The sequence below is a fragment of the Vicugna pacos genome, chromosome 6, assembly GCF_048564905.1.
Source record: "Vicugna pacos chromosome 6, VicPac4, whole genome shotgun sequence".
NCBI classification, from domain to species: Eukaryota; Metazoa; Chordata; class Mammalia; order Artiodactyla; family Camelidae; genus Vicugna; species Vicugna pacos.
Genome location: NC_132992.1, coordinates 11,823,105 through 11,846,279, shown reverse-complemented (window position 1 = coordinate 11,846,279; position 23,175 = coordinate 11,823,105). Strand labels below are relative to the sequence as shown.

Here is a 23,175-nt window from a genome sequence, read left to right as displayed (position 1 = left end):
CTGCAAAACTGGAATAAGATCGTCTCTGATCAGAATTCAATTAGAATAAGATAATTCCAGGTTTACATTCATCCTTTACCTCTTCATTACCTTACATATGTTTTTCATTATAAGATAAATGGTACCAGGGCCATGTCATCGTGGGGATACTTATATTTAACTCTTTAAAATTTTTACAAATTCTTATAAGATACCTTGTAGAATATAGGTGAGAAGTTATCATTCTAACCTACTGAGAAAAAAAATCTTAGCTGTTTGAATGAAATAAAACGCATACTTACTCTGAATAATATTTCTTCATTCCATTTTGGATTCAAAGTCTAAAAGACAATAAATATAGTATAACTAAATTTTTAAATATTTTGCTACATAAAAATAAAACATAGTATATTTAAAATTGTTTTGAATAGTGCTGAGTCTAACCTTTTTAATGGTTTTCGTTTGCACACTTGTAAAAATTCCATTCATTGGGTCATACAATGTCACTCTCACATAAGGATCACTGTTAAAATTAAAAAAAGAAGTTAATTGTTGCTTATTCCCAAACTCAGGTTACTCAAACTATAAAAATCAAAGAATCTTCCCTGTTAACAATTTCTACAAATTATTTCCTACACTTAAAAGTAAGGGTTCCTTAGGCAGGGGTAAGTAATTACAGTCATTTTTGTACCTTGTTAAAAAGCTAAAATTAAAAAGAAATTTTTGTATAACCCAGTAGAGCAAAGATTTTCTCCTATGTCTTCTTCTAGAAGTTTATTAATTTTGGCTCTCATTAATTTTCGATACTACGTGTGGTAAGGAAAAAGTCTCATTGTGTTCCATCCAGATAACCAGCTGTCCTAACACCAGGTACTGGAAAGACTACTCTTTCTCTTGAATTACCTTAATGCTGAAAGCAAGTGACCACGTATGTGTGTATGTGTGTGTGTATATATTTCTACACTCTTTATTCTAGTCCATTGAACAATATAACTGTTCTTAAGCCAATGCGACTGTCTTGAATACCTATAGCTGCACAGAAATTCTTGAAATTAGGTAGCGTAAGCTCTCCAATTTTGTTTTTCTTTCTCAAAATTGTTTTCACTATTCTATGTCCTTAGACTTTCTGTAAAAATACTGGAATCAGCTTATCTATTTCTCAAAAACAGCATGCTGGGATTTTGATTGGGATTGTGCCAAATCTACTCAAAAAGAGAGAAATACAACTCTGACAATAATGAATCTTCCGATCCATGAACATGGCTTATTTAATCCATTGATTCAGATCTCCAATTTCCCCCAGCAATGTTTTGTAATTTTTAGTGTACAGTTCTTAAAAATATTTAGTTAAATTTATTTCTAAGTTTTTTATTTTTACACGACTGTAAACAGAGATTTTAAAAAATCATTTCCCAAGTGTTAATTGGTTGATAGGATGTAAAAATACAACTAATTTTGGTACATTGACTTTGTATCTTGTGGTCTTGTAGTTTCAGCAGCTTCACTGAAGATTCCTTAGGGTTTTCTAAGTATATGATCAGATTGTTTAAAAATAAAAACAGTTTACTACCTTTTCAGTCTGTATTATTTTTATTTCTTTTCCTTGCCATATTATTACATGGCTAGGACATTCAGTACAGTGTTGAACTGCATGTGAAAGCAGACAATCTTTCTTATTACTGAGTTTAAGTAGAAAGCATTCAGACTGTCATCATTGGGTATGATGTCAGCTACTGTTTTCCTCAGAGAAAACCTTAATCAGGTCGAGAACTCCCATCTGTCTCTAGTTTGCTAAGAGTTTTTTTCATGAAAATGGGTGCTGAATTTTGTCAGATGCTTTTCCTGCATTTATTGAAATGATCAGCTTTTTCTTTTATTCTATTGATACGGTAAATTACATTGATTAATTTTCAGATGTTAAACCAACCTTGTATTTTATTATTAGTTTGCTGAGAGTGTTCATCATAAAAGGGTGTTGAATTTTGTCAAATGCACTTTCTAAACCTACTGAAATGATCATGTACTTTTTCTTCTCTTCTATATTAATATAATGAGTTACAGTGATTGATATTTTTCAAATGTTGAACAAACCTTGCATTCATAGGAAAAATCCCACCTGGTCATATATTGTTGCTATATATTGTTCAATATAGGGTTATTCAAATTTTCTATTTCTTCTATGATTAATTTTGGTAATTTCTGTCCTTGAGAGATTTTGTCTACTTCATCTAAGTTGTGCATGACTCTTTACTGGCAGAAGTCATGCACCGTGTTCCTTTTTTGTCTTTTTCATTTCTACAGGATCTACAGCCATGTCCCTGCTTTTATTCCCACTTGGTAATCTGCACCTTCTCTCTTTTGCTTTTCATCAGTCTAGTTAAAAGTTTAAAATTTTTATTGATTCCTTCAAGGAACAAGTGTTCAGTTTCAACGATTTCTATTGCTGTTCATTTTCTATGTCATTAATTTCTGCCCTTATCATTATTATTGTTTTCCTTCTACTTACTTTGGAATTAATTTGCTCTTCTTTTTCTAATTTCTTAATTTCAGAACTCAAATCATTCATTTAGATCTTACTCTTTTTCTAAGTTAAGCATTTTAAAACTATAAATTTTCCTCTAAATACTATGTTAGCTGAATCCCACAAATTTTGAGATTGCTAAATATTAATTTTCATTCAGTTCAAAATATTTTCTAATTTATCTTATGATTTTTTCTTTGACCTATAGATTGTTTATAATTTTATTGTTTTATTCTCAAATATTTGGGGGTTTTCTAGATATCTTAATGTTCCTGGTTGCTAACTTAAATCCATTGTTATCAGAGAACATTTCCATATGACTTCAGTCTTTTCAAAATTCTTGGGACTTGTCCTACGGCCCTACACATGGTCTGTATTGGTAAATGTACCAAACACTCTTGAAAAGAATGTAAATTTTGCATTTGTTTGATTTACCATTTTCTGGCCCAGCATAATATAGCAGACAGGCTCTAGGTAGCTCCTTTTTTTTTTTTTCAAGAAAGCTCCTTTTATCCCCACCTCCTAATGTTCATGCTTTTAACGGTGTTCGCCTTCTCTTAATGTGGGAAGGACTATGTATTTTAACCAATACATGACAGCACAAGTGACAAAATAGTCACATTACAAAAGATTGTAACACAACCATGCTAGGAGACACTCTCTCCTTTGACAGCTTTGAAGAAGCAAGCTGCTAGCCTGTGAGCTACCATATGGAGAAGACCATGTGGCAAGGAACTTAGGGTGGCCTCTGGCTGACAGCCATTAAGAAACTGAAGCCCTCAATCTAGCAGCCTGCAAGGAAACGAATATTACCAACAACTCTGTGAGCTTGGAAGAGTATGCTTCCGCAGATAAGCTTCAGACGAGACAACAGCCCTGGCCAATACGTGACTGCAGCTTCTAAAGCAGAGGAAGCAAAGGAGCTAGTTAAACGATGACTTCTGACCAACAGAAACTATGAGATAACAAATGTGTGTTCTTTTAAGTGGCTACATTTGTGGTAATTATGGTTGTGCAGCAATTGATAAACAATACGAATTTACCACGTGCACCTGAGAAGAACGTGTTTTAGTTCATAACATTGTCCAACTTTCTGTTTTCGTTGATTTTTTTCATTTAGTTGTTTTATTAACTTCTGGGAGAGAGCTGTTAAGGCCTCCACCTATGATTGTGGAATTTTTTCTCTCTCCCTTTAATTCTGTCAGTTTTGCATCATATATTTTAAAGTTCTGTTAGCAGGTACAAATTTGATTTTTTATCTTCCAGATGAATTTATTCTTATATTATTATGAAATACTTCGAAATAATTTTTTTGTGTTGGAATCTATGAAAATATCCACGTCTTCATATGCTTACTGTTTGCATGGTTATTTCTTTGCATTCCTTTTCCTTCAGCTTAACTGTGTCTTTGTCTTTTAAGTGCATCATTTACAGACAGCATTTACTTGGGTCTTCTTTTTTATAATAACTTCTACCTCATATTTACCTTAGTCCATTAATGTTTAATGTAATTATTGACATCATCAGATCTGGGTCTTTCAAATTATTATTTGTTTTCTATTCTTCCCTCTCCCCTTTCTCTCTCTTTCTTTTTTGAGCGCTCATTCTTCTTTTCCAGGTGTTTTGTTTAATTATTTTATTTTATCAAGAATTTCAGTTTTAAATTTCTATTGGTTTTTAATCTATACTTCTTTACATTATTTTTTAGTGGTTTATCTATGTATTACAATATACACCCTTACTTTATTCCACTTACACTTAATATAGTATCATTCTACTAAAAATGGTTCATAACCCACACCCAGCCCTGTCCTGTACACTACAGTGGTTATATGCATTCCATCTACATATAATATAAATCCTACAAGACAATGTTATAAGTTGTGATATAAATAGGCTTTTGTTTTTTTAAAATAATGATGAAAAGAGTAAAAAGCCTTTTGTATGTTCCCAGATATTAACCATTTCTGATGCTCTCATTCCTTTCTGAGGATCTGAGTTTCCATTTGATACATCTGGTATCTAGGCTCTTTGGCTGGGAGAATGACCTTTATCTTTTATTATAGTGTAGGTCTGCCAATGATAAAGTCTTATCATTTTCTTTTATCTAAAAATGTTGTTATTTTGTCATCATCCTGAAGAACACTTTCACTGAATTTAGCAGAGAATTTTAGACCGACAGTTTTTATTCTATTGTTCCATTTTCTTCTGGCCTCTACAGTTTCTGGTGAGAAGTCAGTACTCAATTGAATTATAGGTCCCTTGTGTGTAATTTGTCATTTTCTGAGTTTCTTCTACAAGAATTTTTCTTTATACTTGGCTTTCAACAGCTTGACTATTACGTGCCTCAATATGTTCACCCTGGTGTTTAACCTGCTTGGTGTTTTATGATACTATATACATATTTGGGAGAAAAATGTGGCCATTATGTCTTCAAACAATGTTTTGCCTCATTCTCTCTCCTCTATCTCTAGGATTCCAATTACGTGTATGTTACACTGTGTGATATTATCGTAAGTCCCTGAGGCTCTCACTTAAAAAAATATTTTAAATCTTTTGTTTCTCTCTCATCTCCAACTAGGGAATAACTTTATTGATTTAAGTTCAATTAATTTTCCTCTTCATCTCCATCCTGCTGTTAATTTCATCTAAGAATTTTAATTTCAAATATTCTATTGTCCAGTTTTAGAATTTTCATTTTTTATGGTTTCTATTTCCATTCCTGAGATTTTCTATCCTTTGACTTATTATAAGCATATTTTCTTTTCTCTATTGAGAATGTGTTTCATTCTCCTGGTTTTTAAGCAGATTATATAGTTTTGGATTATATCTTAGATATGATAAATGTTAAGTTGTAGAGACTTTGGATTCTGTACTTTCTCTTTGATGAGTGTTTGTTTTATATTTTATTTTATCATGCAATTAATTGTCTTATTTAGATAAGAGCCACAGACTCTGTTTATTGGGCAGCAACCCTGATCTCGGTTCAAATCTTTTGTCTTTAGCTGAGTTGCTTTGAATTTGCTATCACATGTGTGATTCACAGTCGGCAAGAAATGCCAGACATAGTGTGAGAATCTCCTCTCTGGTTCTTTCCCTTCCAGAATCCCCGACTTTGTCATGCTGTCTTCAGACTAAGTCTTCTGATTTCCCAGACCATGAATATTATACTTTTTCCATGTTCTGATTCCGTGTGGCCTCAGACTAATTAATAAAACTGGGGGCTCAGTCAGTGCAACTTCCCCTCCAAACATGGACTCTTCACTAGACTACACCTGCTCTGTTCACCCCCTACTGCATTTCAGTTGCTGCCTTTTGTAATATGTTCAGAGTTTATGGTTGCTATCTGCTCAATGGTTAGTCTGTTAGAATTTTACTTCTTCCCAGAAATAGAACTTAAGAGTGTATCTTACAACTACCACTCTAAGTTATACTTTTGTCTAATTTCACAAACTCAGTATTTCAGATATCAAGGAATTTAGTAAACTAACTGGAAACATTATTCTACCTCATATAACAGTTTACTAATAATATTATTCAATTGTTCATCTACCCAAAATTTAGAAAAAACTAATTAACAAATGCAAAGTTTTAAAATTACAACCGAACTTGCCAAACTTACCTAGCTCCCAAGATATCCTTCTTGGCAAGGCCTATTCCAGCAATAACTTTTACTCTCACAATTCGGGAATTTTCCTAAAATGCAAAAATTTATATTTTATTTTCATGTAACTTATAACTTATTTAAGACTTTAAATATATATACCAAATAAGGTAATCAGGACATTAAAATTAATCAGAAGAATCTTTTTCAGGAGTTAATTTGATTAAAAGTTATAGAAAAGAAAATGAAAACCATATTATTTTTTGTAATGACTTGATGATCTACAAAAAAAAGCCAAAAAAACTATAGTCAAATCATCACAGTAAGTATGAGTTTATCACTGCTTCCAAAAGAATCTAAAGCCAAATTATTGGAACTGATATGAATTTATCATTGTTGCTCTGTACATGAACAACACAAGATTAAGAGCTCATTTGTAATAACTATTTAGACAAGTAATTATTTTTAAAATCCCACTCACTAAACCATATATTAAATAAAACTATAATGTATTAATATTGTAGCATATGAAACATTAAATTTCTGGGCATAATAATACTATTATGAGGTTTTATATAAGAATATCTTACTTTTAAGGGCTACATATTGAAGTATTTAAGGCTAAAGTATGATAAAGTTGGCAACTTACTCTTAAATGGCTCAGCAAATAAAAATTTAAACATGAGGGTGTGTGTGTGTATAGAAAAAAGGGAAATTAGCAAAAAATTACCAATCCATCGATCTAGCTGATTAGGTGCTCATTATACTTTTACTTACTGCTCCCTAAATTTAAAAATGTTCAAAATAAAAAGCTGGGTAAAAATACTATAAAACAGAATACATACTTCAAAAATTAACAAGTAAGCAAAACTGTTAGATACAGAGACATAAAATTAATAAAAAATGTCAAAAAAACTTTATAAAGGATAAAATTTGTAAATTACTGAAGAAAATAAAGAAAACATATACAAATGAAGAAATTTACTGTGTTCATGGATGGAACTATTTATTATCTACTTTCTCCAAAATAACTTATAAATTCAATACAATTTCAATTCCCCTCACTGAATTATTTCATATATCTTAACAAATGATTCTAAAGTTCATAAGAGAGAGTGAAAATGAGTAAAGAACTAGACAATAATATTTGATCACTATCTTATACTATATATAAAACCAAATTCCATTTGCATTAAATTCTAAAAGTGGAAAAGAAAACTTTCAAAATTTCATAAGCTATTTTAAAATCTTTTTATCACTGGAGTAGAAAAGGATTAAAAAAAAAAATACAAACCCTAGTGGAAAAAGTTGTTAGGTTTGACACTAAAATTATGTCTCTTTTGTATGAGAAAAGATGCCATGAGCAAAATGAAAAAACAAAGGGACAAATAGGGTGGAAATATCTAAAATACATACCACTGACAAATTATGATTAAAAGCCAATAAGTGAGATTTAAATAACAAAATACTAGAAATCACAGAGAATGGCCAATAAACACATGAAAAGATCCTCAATTTCACTAATATTAAGAGAGAACTCTAAAACACTGTTGGTGGGAATATAAACTAAAGAATCATTTTGAAGAGATATTTGTCAATATCTACTGAAGTTCTAAATCAATAACCCAGGAATTGCACTTTTAGATATATCCCCTAGATAAACTCTCACTCATGTACACAAGGCCATAAGTGCAACAGCATTCACAGTAGCATTTATAAGATCAACAAATGTGAAATAAAGATTGCCCAACAGAGAGCAACCTGATTCTGTTCTAAAATTATTCCATCAGCCAGGTGAATAGATAAAGATGTAGTATGTATTATATACCATGGAATACTACTCAGCCGTTTAAAAGAATGAAATTTTGCCATTTGCTGCAGTATGGATGGACCTGGAGGGCACATGCTAAGTGAAATAAGTCAAACAGAGAAAGACAAATGCTGTATGGTATCACTTATACATAGAACCTAAAAAATACAACAAACTAGTGAACAAAATAAAAAAGAAGGAGACTTACAAATATAGAGAACAAACCAGTGGTTACCAGGGGAGGGGGCGGGGGAAATCATAGGAGTAGGGGAGTGGGGGGCATAAACTATTGGGTATAAGATAGGCTCAGTGATGTATTCTACAACATGGGGAATATAGGCAGTATTTTGTAATAACTGTAAATGGAGAGTAACCATTAAAAGCTGTATAAAATTTTTAAAAATAGTAAAATTATTCCATTAACAAGTAGTAGATCGTATTCCTTTCTGAGGAGAGGTCTGGGTAGGGGAAATATACGTATCATAGGGTATTGATCGCAATCTTCTTCCATTTCTAAATACTTAGAACCTCCCTTGTTTCTGGAGGTTTCAATGAAATATGATAACAGAAATATTCTATGAGCTCCAAAGCCCAGATGACAAATTCAGATAACACAAAAATTCTTGACTAGTGATGCCAGATAAAATACAACTTTCCACCATCACCAAATATAATTAAATACATTGCTGATCTTGCAAGAAAGAAGGGAAATCCTCAAATATCAAATAAAAATAGATTTGAAAATCAGAGAGGAAAACATATGCTGAAATTTCAGTTTTCTACAGGGATTGATTCCCCAAAATCTGAAGAGATTTATGAAACTACCATTTTTTCCTGGAAAGTCACTGAATAATCAGGCCAATTAAAATACACTATTGGCCGTAACAGCCAAATTCTCCTATATCAGTTGACTGGGAAGAGGCTATACTTTATTAAGTAGGTACTAATCTCCAAAACTGATTCTGAAAATTAGAAATCTTCTCTGTGATGACTTCATAAACAAATACAAACTTTTTCAAGTGGTAAAGCATAATCAAAAGGGAACTATATTCAGTATCTTCTAGTAACCTATAATAAATACGAATATGAAAACAAATATATGTATGACTGAAACATCATGCTGTACACCAGAAACTGACACACAATAAACTGACTATACTTCAATTAAAAAAAATACAATAAAAGTTGTTATCATAAAAACAAAAGTGCCCTCAGCAACTAATGTTATTTGATAACCTTCTTTCTAAGTGCAGACAAGTGTTTATAATTTGTACATGACCTTAGCTGAGGAAAGAAATTATTATACTCTTCTAAAAGAGTTAATCCATAATTGTGACGCTCCTGATTTAAAAACCATCCACACTACTATACTCCACTGCAACTATCCCCTAGAAGTCTCCTGGAGGAAAAGGCAACAGGCATTAATTAAAAACAATTTCAGGGACTAGCTTACTCAAAGGCACAGACATTTAACTTCTAAGCCTTATCCTTACATTTTCCACCACAAAAATGAGAATGATTTACTTTAGATGCTGTGGTTACATGATGTAAACTTACACTGATTTAAGAGTCTTTCAGAAAATTAAGTAAGAAATGCCACTTATTTTCATATTTGCATTCATTTAGCTTCATTTTGTAAATTTATGCTAGAAAATTGTCCAAACTGGTCCCTTCAACCACATGCATAAACAGAGATCGTATCTCACATCATCTTTGAAAATGATGGAGAACATTAATACTGCAACTAGAGACATAGCTCTTCAGTAATTTCAGAATCCTGATGCTAAAAGTACTATTAACAGAAATCTGAGGAGTACTTAGTGAGTCAAAAAGAAACAAAAAATTAAACATCTTTTCCTTAATCAAAACGGAGACATTATCCTCAAACAGACCAGAGCTCTGTACTAAAGCTGGAACTTTCTCCTTCCACTCCTAAGAGAGCTTTGTTGGGTTTTGAAAGTGAAATGGAAAGGTTGTAAATTGTAGGCCAAGCTGTGTGGCTTTTCTCTATGACAGGGAGAAACACAATGGTAATGTGTTATCTATGCAGGCGGCTTCAGTAATTAAAAGCTGCTTTCCAAGGGCTGAAATTTTCTCTACAATTCATGAAAAGAGCTACTAACTGCTCCTTAATCTTCTGTCAACTCCACCCCTTAAAAAACCAGAAATAGGAAAGGCAGAGCTTTAAGTCTTTCTACCTCTCACAGGTCTTGGGAGAATTTCTGTTACTCCTTTCATCCTTCTCCCCTCCTTCCATTGCCCACCCCACTAGTCTACTTTTTTAAAAAGATATATCCTGTGTTTACTTCCCTCTGAGTTTTTATACTTGATCCCCTCTGCCTGGTGTATTCTTCCCCATCCCCTACCCCTTCAGTGTAAAGTCCTACATTGTCTGAGCAGATTCCTTAGAAATCATTAAAAATATAATTATTAATATTATTTATTGACAGAAAGTAATTATAATGTTAATTGAAAAAATCAGGATACAGAATGACATCTATTCTGTGATAATTCTGTAAAACAGGCATGCAGATGGATAAAGACTGGAAAGAAATATGGAACAAAGAAAATAGCTACTCAATAATGAGATGATGAAGGTTTTGTTTTACTTCTTAAACTTTTTACAAAGTAAAATTTTTTTCATAAAAAAAGTTCTGTCCTTTCTTCAAAGTCCAAATGCCATCTTTTCTAAAAGCCTTGACTCATGTCAAACCCCTTCTCTTTGCAAGAGACTCAATCATGTAGCATCAACTACCTGCTATCTTGAATCTGAGGCAATAAGCTAGATGCTTTTCTCCACTATTAAAATTGTGAGATTTTTGAAGCCCAAGAAACATCTTTTTGTTATCTTTGTATCTTCTATAGGAACCAGCAGAATAGCTGGGACACAATAGGGGCTGATAAATTCTTGATTAACAACACTTTTCTGAAGTAGCTGCAAGTAGGAATAAGGTACCAAATTAAAAGTGAGGGAAAGTCTGCACAAACAGTGAGCCCTCAGCCCCCTTCCCTACTTAGGTCCAAAAGAACTGGCTGCCTGACCTACACCCACCAAACAAAAGATCAGAAGACTTCTTTCTGAGGATACTGAGGGGGGCAGGGGGGCAAATACTCAATGTGAGAATCCCACAAAGAAATGGGAGGTTCAGATCATCCTACTGTGAAATACTCTAGTCAACAGTACTGCCCACTCATACAGAGGGCATATGTCAGCCAATGAGGGAAAAATTGGGAAAAAGAAGACAAGAAATTAAGGAAACAGTGGATCCAACACAGAAAAGCGATCCAGAGAATTCTCACAATGATGGCAAGTGGAATCCTGCAGATAACGCCTATCCAACAGGTGTAGCGTGCAGGCAGTTCATACGGAATGTAATGTAGCAGAGGCTATCTCCAACAAGTATGCAGAGAAGGGACTGGATAGCATTCATTATATATAGGGTGTGTGTGTGTGTGTGTGTGTGTGTGTGTGTGAGAGCAAGCATACACGCATGCATAGAAACACACTGAGTAGTTTCAAAGCTCTTTCAGTTTGCAATTTAATTTGTGATAGCTATATGGAAAACGAAAGCAAACAATAAATGGTAAATAATCATAAATATGGTATGATGGTTCAGATGTGAATAATAGTGTAATTACAAAGTGCAATAATATAAATACTAAATACTTAAAAAAATTGCTAGGGTGGGAGGAAGGGATGCATTTTTAAAAAAATTTTTTTAAGCAATAAATGCTATATAACTTAAGATAACCATATCTTCCAAATTAATACTGGAACCTAAGGTTTGATGGCAGTTTTCTTCCTCTGGTGTGTAAATTTACCTGAAACGTTTTACAAAAACATAAATGTTAGATCACCTTTACTGAAAACTAAACGAAATCAGAGCCACCCTAGTAAAGGTGGAGTATATATATGATTGCTATGTATTTGCTATGGATGGTCAAAATTCCTCTGGAGTTTCCGCAGGAATAACCACAATACATTAAAATACCCAGAATTCTTAGATATAGGAGAGAGTAGTGATTCTCAAAGTCTATTCCCTGAACCAGTAGTATGAGCATCACATGGGAATTTGTTAGAAACTCAAATTTTCAGGCCCTGAACCTACTGCATCAGACACTCTGTGGTGGGGACAGCTTTAGACCCTTGGAAAGAGATGGAAAATGGTCTTCAGCCGAGAGGTTACTAAATGTCCTCTAAAGCTCTAGCACTTCTGAAAACAGTCTGATTTAACAAACTCTCCAGGTAATTGTGAAGGATACTAAAATTTAGAACCACAGGAAAAGAGCGTGAGTATAAGGAAGGGAAGTGCTGTAGTTAATTAGCGCAGATGCAAGAGTATTCCTCATTTTAAAACTGCAACTTTTTTATTCAGTCAGTACAACAAAACTTCCAAAAAAGCAACTCATCATTACCTTACATTTTAACACTACCTTTAAATATGGCAGCACCATATATATGCTTATTTATACACAAAATATCTCTGAAAGGAAACACATCAAGTTGATATCCTGTATTTGTCGAAAACATAATTTCCACAAAAAAGATCTGTAGATGAATGTTCATAGTAGGTTTCTTTATAACTGCCCAAACCTGGAAACAACTGAAGTGTCCATCAAAAGGAGAAATGGATAAACATCTGGAAAATTGCAACAATGGAATACGACTCAGCAATAAAAAGAATGAGCTACTGATATAAACAACCACATGACTACTTTGAAAAACATTATATTAAACAAAAGAAGTCAGACACAAAAAAGTACATACTGTATGATTTCACTTATATAAAGTTCCAGAACTGGAAAAATGAATCCATGGCAATTTAAAAAGTTGCCTAGGAAGACTGAAGGAGGAGAGGCGAGTGGAAGAGGACCCAAGGAAACACTCCGGAGTAATGGAAATAGGCTGTATCTTAATTGGGTTGTTAGCTATAGATTTTGTTGAAAACCACTGTACATCAAATTGTACATTAAGATCTGTGCAATTCACTAACTGTACTCCTTCCTCCTTCTGTCTGGAAAAAAAGTGAAATAAAGATATTTTCAGACAAAAACAAAAACCAGCAAAGTTTATTACCAGGAAACAGTCACTGAAAGAAATTCTACAGAATGTACTTCAGGCAGAGAAAAGGTCATCCCAGATGGAAAGCCAGAGATGCAGGAAGAAATGAAGATAAAACATGCAAAGAAAATGTTAAATACATGAGGGAAAAAATTTATGAAAAAAATAGTAACAATGTTAATGATGAGGATGATGGGTGTGTGTGTGTGTGTGTGTGTGTGTGTGTGTGGTGTGTGTGTGTGTGTGTAGGCTCATGTAGGCATTTAGGGAGTTTCCCTTCCACTTGGGATCCAATTCAAAATCCTTAATAAACAGTCTTCAGGCCCCACCTGACCAGATTCTGCTTTCCTTTCCTCTCCAGATTCTTTTCCTGACACCAACCGTCTTTCTCCAACACTGGAGCCTTCTCTGTGTTCTTGTCCATTTCATCTCTTGCACACAGTTCTATTTACCTGGAAGGCTTTCTTGCCCTCCTAGGTAACTTCTATTCATCTTTATGTCCTCAGCCTTTCCTCACACTCTCTCCCTTCCTCCATACAAGATTAATTCACTTTCTTCTGTTAAATACTTTCATCTTATACTCCTTTTCCTTCATAACATTTATAACAACATTAGTGTGTGATTATATATTTAATGTTCCTCTCTCCCTCCAGGCTATAAATTCAGTAAAATCTGTTGTCCACCACTATAACCTCATGGCCTGACTCAAGTGCCTTACACATAGCAGGTGTTCAACAAATATTTGTTAAGCAAATACAGAATTCAGGCACTTCGGAGGTCCACCTAAAAGTTCTAACAAAAATAGGCAGAAGATATGGAAGAACGTAAGACCAGTTACAAATGAATTCTGCACATGCTCCATTCATCATCTTCCTGAGAAAAAAAAACTATTCTGTTCAATTCTTTTACTTGAGCAACTATTTGCGGCAGGGCAATGGAAAGACCATACCTTTGGTACTAAAGGGTTCTGGGTTTCAATTCCAGATACACTACCTTCTGGGAGTAAGTCCCTGAGCAATCTCAGATTTCCTATCCATAAAATGGGGATAATACCAACTGCTTTTGCAAAACTGTTGTGACAATTACAGCTAAAGTATGAGAACACAGAACCTGGAACCCAGCAAATAGCAAGCATTCGGTTAAAGGCAGCTATGATGATATTTCAACTGACTCTTACTCTGAAGGAGGACATTTTCATTAAAGCATCTATAAGCACTGACATGACTGTTTACGTTACTTTCTTCTTCATCCCAACATGTCTCACACGGGGAAAGCCAGACATCTGGGTCAGGTCACAAGGCTCTAATGTTGGGCTACAGACATTTATTCCACAAAACCCTTATCAAAACTTATTTCCATTTGTTTGTGCTGTGTCTTTCTCCCGGCATCTATCTGCCAACCTCCTACCCTCTCCACTTATTTATCCACTTAAAACTCTGACAGGGTTGAGAAGGCAGCCAGACTAAATGGAAGCTTTGAGAAGGAAGAGATCAGTAACATCGAATCAGTAGAACAGTGGGTTTAGCAATTCAAATCAGCAATCTTACATGTCTCTAGGCACTGCAGAATATTCTTAATATCAGATATAGCCAGGAGATAGGAGCATCAGTTGATTTAAATACCCCACTCTGACAGATGTCACAAAATTATGCCAAATAACCTGTAAGTGACAGGGCCAGAATTTTAACCTAGGCAAATTCCACTTTCTATACCGCTGCTCACCCTGAATGATGTATTATAAAGGTGCCTCCAGGATTCTATTCTTGTGTGATATATGAATTGCTAATAGTTAACCGTAAAAAAAAAAAATACTCCCTTCTCTTCTATTTTCTTCCTGGAGCAGAAGGGTCAATGGCTGGGCTACTTCAGGCAGAGTTTGTGGGGAGGGGGAGTCTCATGGAGGTGCATGGTCAGCGTGCTCACCAGCATGGAGCACTGAGGGAAGGGGGAGGTGCCATACACAGAGGCTTCAGTAGCATGCCCGCTGGCCTGGGACTCAGAGGACAGGGAGAGAGTGGTGCATGGAGATGCGACAGCAGTACTCCCACTGGCACCCAAGGATGCAAGGAGCTGAAAGTAGGAAACAGAAGAGGCAAACAGAGGCGATACCTGCACGACTGGGAAAACAGTCACACCAAAAACATAAGTACATGGATTGAGCAAATAAGTGAATATAAAGAAGATAATGAAAGTCAGAATTTTCATTGTTAGAGAAGAAAGAACCCTGATGTATTAGATCTGAATTGGAAACTTGGTATGAATTAATGATTTTCAAATATATGTATACAGATTGATACAGAAATAGCTATAGATTTATGTGTTCACTTATATATGTATATGTGTACAGTACACAAACACTTGTTAACTCTCTTTGCTGAAACCACTGAAGAGAAATGACATCCAGTAGCAATGAGCATACCATGCACCCTGATCTTGGCTTCCAAAAACCACTTACTACTAAATGTAAACCATGTTCCTAGGAGAAATGGCTGATTCCAGACAGTGCTGGCCCAGGCAAAATACAAGAGGAGCATCTTCCGCCTGAAAAGTAATAAGGAATTTCAAAGAATGATGAAGACCTGTCCCAAGAACACAGGAACCTCCCTGAAATGGCTTCCACTGGTCAAACTGAGATAATCTGAACCATAAAATATTCAATGATAGCAATTAATTACAACTTACTGAATGAGGTGGGACTGCACAAGTCTGATATAACTAAACAAATGGACAAACAAATGGAGGAGAAAGGGAAGGCTCTTACACAGAATGCCAAGATGGAAGTAAAAGACAGTAGCATTTGATTCAGGTGGAAGTCATCAGTGGACACTAAAGCTGGTGGATGGAGAGCTGATGAATGAGAGGACACTGGCATAATCTCTGACTATGTCCCCACCAAATATAAAGGGAAAATGGTGACATTACCAAGAAGAAACCTGGCAGACACCAAAATTACCAGGCAATCAAGGTTATCGTCCATGGTGATGAGACAAGCCAAAATTCTGTACCCCCAGATGTGACATACTGAGAAGAACACAGCACCATCCCCATGATTCCCACTCAAAAAAGTGTGGCCTTGACATGATCATGAGGAAATAGGAAACAGATCCAGGCTGAGTAACATCTTACAGGTTGTACAGCCTGGACTCCTTAAAACTGCCAAAGATAAGAAAGACTGAGGAGCTGACACGGATGAGAAAAGACTGAAAAGACATGACAAGTACATGCGATGTGTGCTCCCTCCTAGATGGGATCTTGGACAGGAAAGGAAAAAGGGAAATTATCAGAACACTTGTCAAAAACTGAATGGGACGTCTGGATTGGATGGTAAGTGTTCCAACAATGTTGATTTCCTGGCTTAGAGGGTTGGATGGCTGTTATGTATAAAAGTCTTCTTGCTTTTGAAAAATAGACACTAGAGTATTCAGTGGCGATGGGGAATCATGTCTGCAGTTTGCCCTCAAATGGTTCAAAAAAAAGACCAATGAAAATGGCAAAAAGGGTTACAGACCAATTGTGAAATATCAACAGGTGAAGAACCTGCTTCAGAGGCTTTGGCGTTCTTTGTGTTGTACTTCCAATTTTTCTATTCATTTAAAATGATGAAAAAGCAAATTATTAAAAATGAACTATATTTATCTACTTCTTTGTTCCCATGGAAACCCGCGAAAAATACTTCAGAATGCTGCTGGAATCAGAGAGTTGCAGAAAAGCAGTGATGGCAAAAACAACACGTGAAAGACTGGGTCAGATACAGATGCAGCTGCTGTGCACACTGTGCTTCTCCTTTGAGCGCAGTGAACAGAGGTTTGGGAACTTTGTTCCCAGGCTCGGTATGATGCCAGGGCAGGCAGGGTCTGCTTCCCCTTGGTGTTAGTGGGTCTAGAAGCATCAGAATATGCACTTCCCAGTTACCCTGCTGTTTATGCATTGTTGCAGCTGTCACCATCAGAGGCATCCATTCTTCTGTATGTGCAAATTGTACTCTCAAACTGGCAGTGGAGACTCAACCCTTTCCTCTTTATTTCCTTCCTTCTTTCCCAGGTTTCAGTTGTAGGAAACAGAAATGACTCCAGATGGTTAAAGAGGAAAGGAGCTCATATAGGGAATTAGGTGCTTCCAAAATCATTAGACAAGCTGGAGGGGCAGGCTGTAGGCTGTAGGGTGTGCCTCCAGAGGACCTAGAACACCTCAGAACTGGCCTACCCTGGAAGCTGCCACCTGTGCCCAAGGCAGAAAGGTAGGGAATCAGGACAGAGCCACCACCAGATCTGTTGACTTTAACAACATACCCAATCTCGACACCAGAAAGCTGCCACCACCACTACTTCTGTAACTTCCTATCCATACTCGTAAGACAAGTTACCAGATACTGAAACACTTGTGCAGAAAAACTCAATGTCTACATGACCAAACTTGCCAACAGGAAAAGAACAAGAAAAAAAAAAAAGAATTTCCGCCCCATTTCATTTCCACCTTCCCTCAACTAGGCACACCTAACTGGGAAACCTATTCCATACCCCCTTTCCAGAATTTTAAGTGCAAAAGAATTTGGGAAACAAGGTGCTTCTACCCTGTATCTACTACACTCTTCGTCACAGATGAGTGAGAGTTATCCTCTACTGTTGATCCCAATAGGCTGGCAGAGCAAATTTGGTACAAATTATAGCATATCACTCGCTCAGTTTGTTTGCTTTAATGGCAAAATTCTGTATGTAGAGCCAGGATCATGTCTCCTGAAAGACACGTGTATGTGGACAAAGAGCAAAAACTCACTGATAAGTGACAGAGAGCTATGACAACCTAAATTTCTGCATACTTCAATACTAGTGTGTTCCCACAGTGTGACTCAGAGGCTATTCAGCACATACTGGTTAAATTACAATTCTCTCACCATCTTCTATCCCACGTCTATTCATTTTCTTCCTTGTTTCAGTTTCAAATTTAAAATAAGAATCATCATTTCTTGCTGTAATAGAAGAGCTATCTCACTTTCAGTCAATAGCAAAAGGCTGCCTCATCTCAGACTAGTCTGTGATAGAAAATGACACAGCTGCAATGTTTTTCCTCTTTAAAAAAGGTAGGGAGGGCGGCTTTTCTAAGCCCTCTTTTACTTCTGTGATGGACCAGAAAATTAATGGCCAGGGATAGTGATGAGATGGCAATCTCTACCAGGAAACAAGTGATTTTTGTCTTTCCCACGAGACTATGAGCCCCTCACAAAACAGGCGGACGCCGTTTTTCTCTCTCTGTGTCCCTGGTCCCCTAGCATACTGCATGACACAGAACAGACACCTAAAAAACGTCAGTTGATGATGAATAGCCCAAATTACAATGGAAGAAGTGGAAGACGACACTTCATCATTCCGGCTCTTATCTTTCTATCTCACTCTCTTCCTCAGCGTGGACAAACGGAACAGAGGGAGCTGGAAGGAAATTCGAGTCATGAGACTGACACCTGGGACCCCCATCCCAGAGAGGGCCCCACTCTGGGACATTGCCCAGAAGTACAAATCCTTCAGCCAGTTCCGGAAAATCTCAGTTTAAAGGGTGGAGTTTCTGGCCTGTAGCCCCAATTGCTTACTGACCACCCACCGGCTGCCACGATTCGTTTTATCTCAGCTGGGCAGAGGAGTGATGTGAGAAGCAGATAACTGAAAATACAGATTTGTACCAAGAGAGGGACAGGTAGTGAATGATACCTCTGGCAAGATGCTGTCTATGATCAATCGGCTCTGCTGGAAAGGAGTAAGACTGGAAATGTGGAACAGCAGAGCCCACCTCTGAGTAGTAACAACAGGGAAAGAAAGTCCAAGGCCAGCCTCATCCGGTTGGATGTCAGCTTGAGATGATCGGCATCGGACAGCTTACTGCAGCAAGCAGGGAGACCAGGCTGGTAAGAAGAAAGCTCTCATAGGTTCAACACCCCATTCTTTTCCTCCGATCGCTTCCACAGAACAATAATGGGACAGGAGCTAGAATATTATCTTTAGCCATCACTCTGACTCTTGTTTCTGAGGGACTGCCACCACTCTCCACCACCACTTTTCTTCTCTTCTGGTAGCAACCACTAAGAAATTAAATTCTAATTGCATCACATAATCATTCCCAAAATACTCTGAGATAACGTGCCTGCATCAACAAGTTGCCCGCTGTTTATAAGCCAAGAACTCTCAAGAGAAATGTGAGACACTTTGTAAGACATTTGAAGATACCAAATTACTAAGAGAAGGCACTATTACAACATTGTTAGAAAATTTAAGCAATCAATCTAAATTAGGCTGAAGGATTTACAGTTAATTGGGTCTAATCTTGATAACAGGTACACTTGACAGCTTAATCAATCAACAAGAATGCTTACATTTTCCCCACAAACTGAACGAGTCTCTGTTAGACTCGATAGCCATTTCATCTCCCACCCATTCCCATTTTTGAGACAATCATCAAGAACACAGGGAAGCCACATCTCATTTAAACTGGAACTGCTCTTCCCAAATGGCCCTATTTTTAATAAGCGTAAGGCATAATAACCAGAATAAGTTGGTCAGATGAGAAGAGACAGTTTTGCCTTCTCAAATCACAGAAGTTAACTTTGACTGAAGAGCTGTGAGAAGTTCATAAAGGTGTTTACGCTCTTTTGGCTTAATTTTGTAAATATGAAGACCAGTGAAACATAGCGTGAACTTTCCACACTTGACACTTGTTGCTAAATTGAAGATTTAAAAAAATCGGTCTGATTGCCCACCCCCGTCTCCTGGTAGGGAGTTAAAAAGGATTTCAGATGAAAGAAAAAAACCCAAACAGCTAATGACAATGCACTTGGAAGTCTTCAGGTCAAAGTTCAGAAAGTTAAGCCCAACGGGCCCCGGCCAGAGCAGGCTAATCAGCAGCCGGGATGCCAAGCTCCAGGGAAAGTCGCCCCACCCCACCCCCGGAGCTCACGCACACTTGGCGGGGGGTGGCAGGAAGGGGCCGGCGGGCTGCTGCGCGAGCCCCCGCGCACTCACGCCGCCGGCTGCCTAGCCCCCCGCCTCATCACTTCCTGAGGGGAGCTGACAAGGAAGGCGGCGGCTTCAGGGAGGAGAGGGGTGTGGAGTCCACAGGCTCGCGAAGAAAACGGGGCTCCCTAAAGCAACCGCCCCCTCCCCGCCAGCCCGCGCGCGCCGGGCTGCCCCCGAGGTCCCCACGATTCCTGGCGCGCTCCCGGGGCTCGCGCAGAGGGAGGAGGGCGCTGACAGCCCACCCTCCGGCCGCCGCCGCCTCCTCAGGTCCGACTGATGGGCAGCGCGATGGGAAGCCCGCCCCGCAACCCCGCGGCCCCGCGACCCCCGCACCTCGTCCTCCGGGAGCCCGAACACCTCCACCGCGCAAGTTGCCATTTCCGAATGGTTCCAACAAACCGGACGCGCTCGCCCCCACCCAGAGTGGGAACTGCGGTGAGGAGGAGGAGGAGAGGGCGGAGGCGGGAGGAGTTGGAGGAAGAGGGGGCGGCGCTCCCCGGGCTCAGCAGCGCCCCCGGCGGCCAGCCGGCGCTAGTGGCGCGAGGGAGCGGGGCGGGGCGGGGCGCGGGAAGCGTGCGCGGTAGGAGGGCATGCGTGGCGGGGCTCGGGTAGGAGGGGCGCTCGCGGCGGGGGCGCGCTTCCCGCCTCCGCGCCGGGAGGGTGGTGGCCGACCCGCCCGCCTCGGGGAGCCGGGCAGCCCCGGGCAGCCCCAGGGCACTGCGCCGAGCTGGCAGTGGAGGCCGGGAGCACGTCGGCCCTTCCCCTGGGAAGGCAAGCTGCGCCTCGCCTCAGCAAGTCTCACTGAGATCCGCCCCAGAACTCGGCCTCTGACTAGCCGCCTGCGACCCGGGGCGCTTAATCTTAGCCTCTCCACCGGCTTAAACATCAGACCGCCTTTTCGTCGGTCCCGGCTGCCAATTCCAATAGAAGCTGGACCTTGGGACCCTCGGGTCCAGCTGGAGGGCGGCAGCAAATGGGGAGGCGTGAAGGGAATCTCATCATGCTTGGACTCAGGATCTGAAATTCTCTTCCTGTGATTTGTAAACACGGTGCCAATTAATATTTCCTGTCATATGGTCTGCCCATCTTTAAAGCCTACCCATAACGTCCAGCTGCCAGTCTTAACCCTATAAATCTGCTTAGCTAAGGAAGCCTTGATCTGCAGCACCACTGGAAGGTAATGAAGAAGGGGGAAATAAAATAAACTGGGACCTCCGGTGCTGTGCAATAATATGCTTATTTTATAGTCATGTCTGATGGGTTCAGATAGTTCCACAATCACAGGAAGTCCCCCACCAAATAAAGCACCCATAAAAGAGAATGGGGAATAATGAGCACTCATTGTCTAAGCCGGGATTAATCTCTTGCTCTTTTCCTACAGTTGCAGAAAGTTGCATAACTCTAGAGTCTGGAAATCTAATTTAAATTTTCCTTAAGGAATCCAGAATAAACAATTTTAAGTGCTGAAATGGGAACAAGACTATAGCCCATATTATTGGTTTGTTATATAAGATTTTGTTGTACTTTATGTTTGGCAGGGTCCATTTAATTCATATTATGTATCAGAATTCTATTAATATACTATCCAAATTTTATCATCTGTATTAGGGAGAAAGAGGTGGCAGTTAAGTAAACACAAGTGCAAAATTCCAGAATGCTCAGGAATTGTTGGCTTAATTAAAAATCTCTCATAGATTAATTTCTTTGTTTTATAAACTGTCACATACTTGTGTTTTTTAGTAGGTTAGGAGTAAAATAATCTGAAAATATTCAGTATGCCCTTTTATTTGGGAAACAATACTTCTGCCTAATCTCTCTCTGATACACATTTTTATGTTTAACTTTAAGTAGGACATTTGTGTCATTTTAGGGCATTTAAGGTATAGAAACAGCTTCCATCCTCCTACTAAAATTTAATGAATGGATGAGAAGTGTACACACAATGTAAAACTGGTAATAAAGTCAACCAGAAATCCCAGTAATTTGCGTAGTAAAGCACCAGCTCTTATAGGCAGTAGGCAACAATGAAGATAATTCCAAAGACTGCTAATTTGACTGATGATTTCTTATTCCTTCCCTGTGGATCCAAAATCATAATGAAGAATTAAGCAGGCAGTTACTGACATATGATGAACTAGAGTAATTGTTATTTCTCAGCCAACAGCTAGGAGAGGCCCAGCGCAGCTGGTACCTGGAATTATGAGGACGTTCAAATAGAGAAGGTGGTATCAGCTGGTGGTCTAGTAACCACCACTACCATGGAGAAAGCTGTGTGGAATGAGAAATCCCTCTTTAACTGGACTTATTGTTCAACTGGGTGGTATACTCAAGAAGGTTTTTTGCCCACCTAGACTGCTTTCAATTGAGTTCATGTTGATTTGACTTGAATAACTAAGTATATAACCAGGTAAGAGGCATATATGAAGAATGTGACATTGTGCATAATAATTTGTTCCAAGCCTCACACCCCTGCTAGGGATTGCCCCCAAGTGAAAGGCTGGGCAGTTCTAGCAACCTCCAGTGGCATCACCATGCTCCTCCTTGTTCTTGAACCTATCTTCCCTTCAAATCTCTTTTCACATGAGCCTCCAAACAGGTAACGGAGCAGTAAATGAATGAAAAATCAATAACCTCATCAAGACTTTCTAGTAGTCTATGTACCTAAACCTCTTTATCTCTACCTGTAATGTTAATGGTAATGCAGAACTTGAAGTTGTTTTTAATTTTTAATTATAAACCCTTGGGGTAAAAATTCCGGTGCTGAATAACCAATCTAACAAAGGTAACAATATAAAAGATACTTTAACGTTAATTATTCCTTCTGTAAGGAATTTTTAAAAGTCTAGTGTGAAAGTTCTCCTTTATTCTCTCTCTCATAGTATCTGCTGGCTGCCTCTGTTCTCTCTAATACAAGATGTTTGAGATCTTTAAGGTTCACTTTTTCTTCCTCTTCTTCCACCCTAAACTCCCTGTACGTCATCCATTGCCATTCCCCCATTGCCATGGTTTCAGCTACAGTCTTTGTAGAGCCTGTCTCAGACCCAGAATTCAGTAGGCCAAGAAATGTTCCTATTTAATATTACTATAAATGTTACTATCTAACTCTGTAATTGAGTTTAGTTCCTACTACAATTTTTCTGTCTGCTTGGTAGTTAAAAAAAAACCCAGTCGTAATCAGTTCACTCTTGTTTCTTTACCCTC

General features: G+C 38.0%; 1 protein-coding gene across 2 annotated transcripts in view; it reads right to left on the bottom strand.

Moving 5' to 3' along the window:
- The window catches only part of NEDD4 (NEDD4 E3 ubiquitin protein ligase), a 115,542-nt gene extending 95,073 nt beyond the window's left edge, over window positions 1–20,469 (bottom strand). Inside the window, exons 1-5 of one of the 2 annotated variants that reach the window (XM_072962361.1) lie at window positions 20,308–20,469; window positions 6,123–6,196; window positions 3,314–3,400; window positions 424–502; window positions 282–320 (exon numbers count right to left, since the gene is read on the bottom strand). In XM_072962361.1, coding sequence (XP_072818462.1) covers window positions 282–320; window positions 424–502; window positions 3,314–3,400; window positions 6,123–6,196; window positions 20,308–20,352 — 324 coding nt within the window. In that variant the 5' untranslated portion in view covers window positions 20,353–20,469. The remainder of the gene's footprint in view (window positions 1–281; window positions 321–423; window positions 503–3,313; window positions 3,401–6,122; window positions 6,197–20,307) is intronic. The other variant, XM_072962362.1, reaches the window with a different exon arrangement.
- Window positions 20,470–23,175: the final 2,706 nt, after the last annotated feature.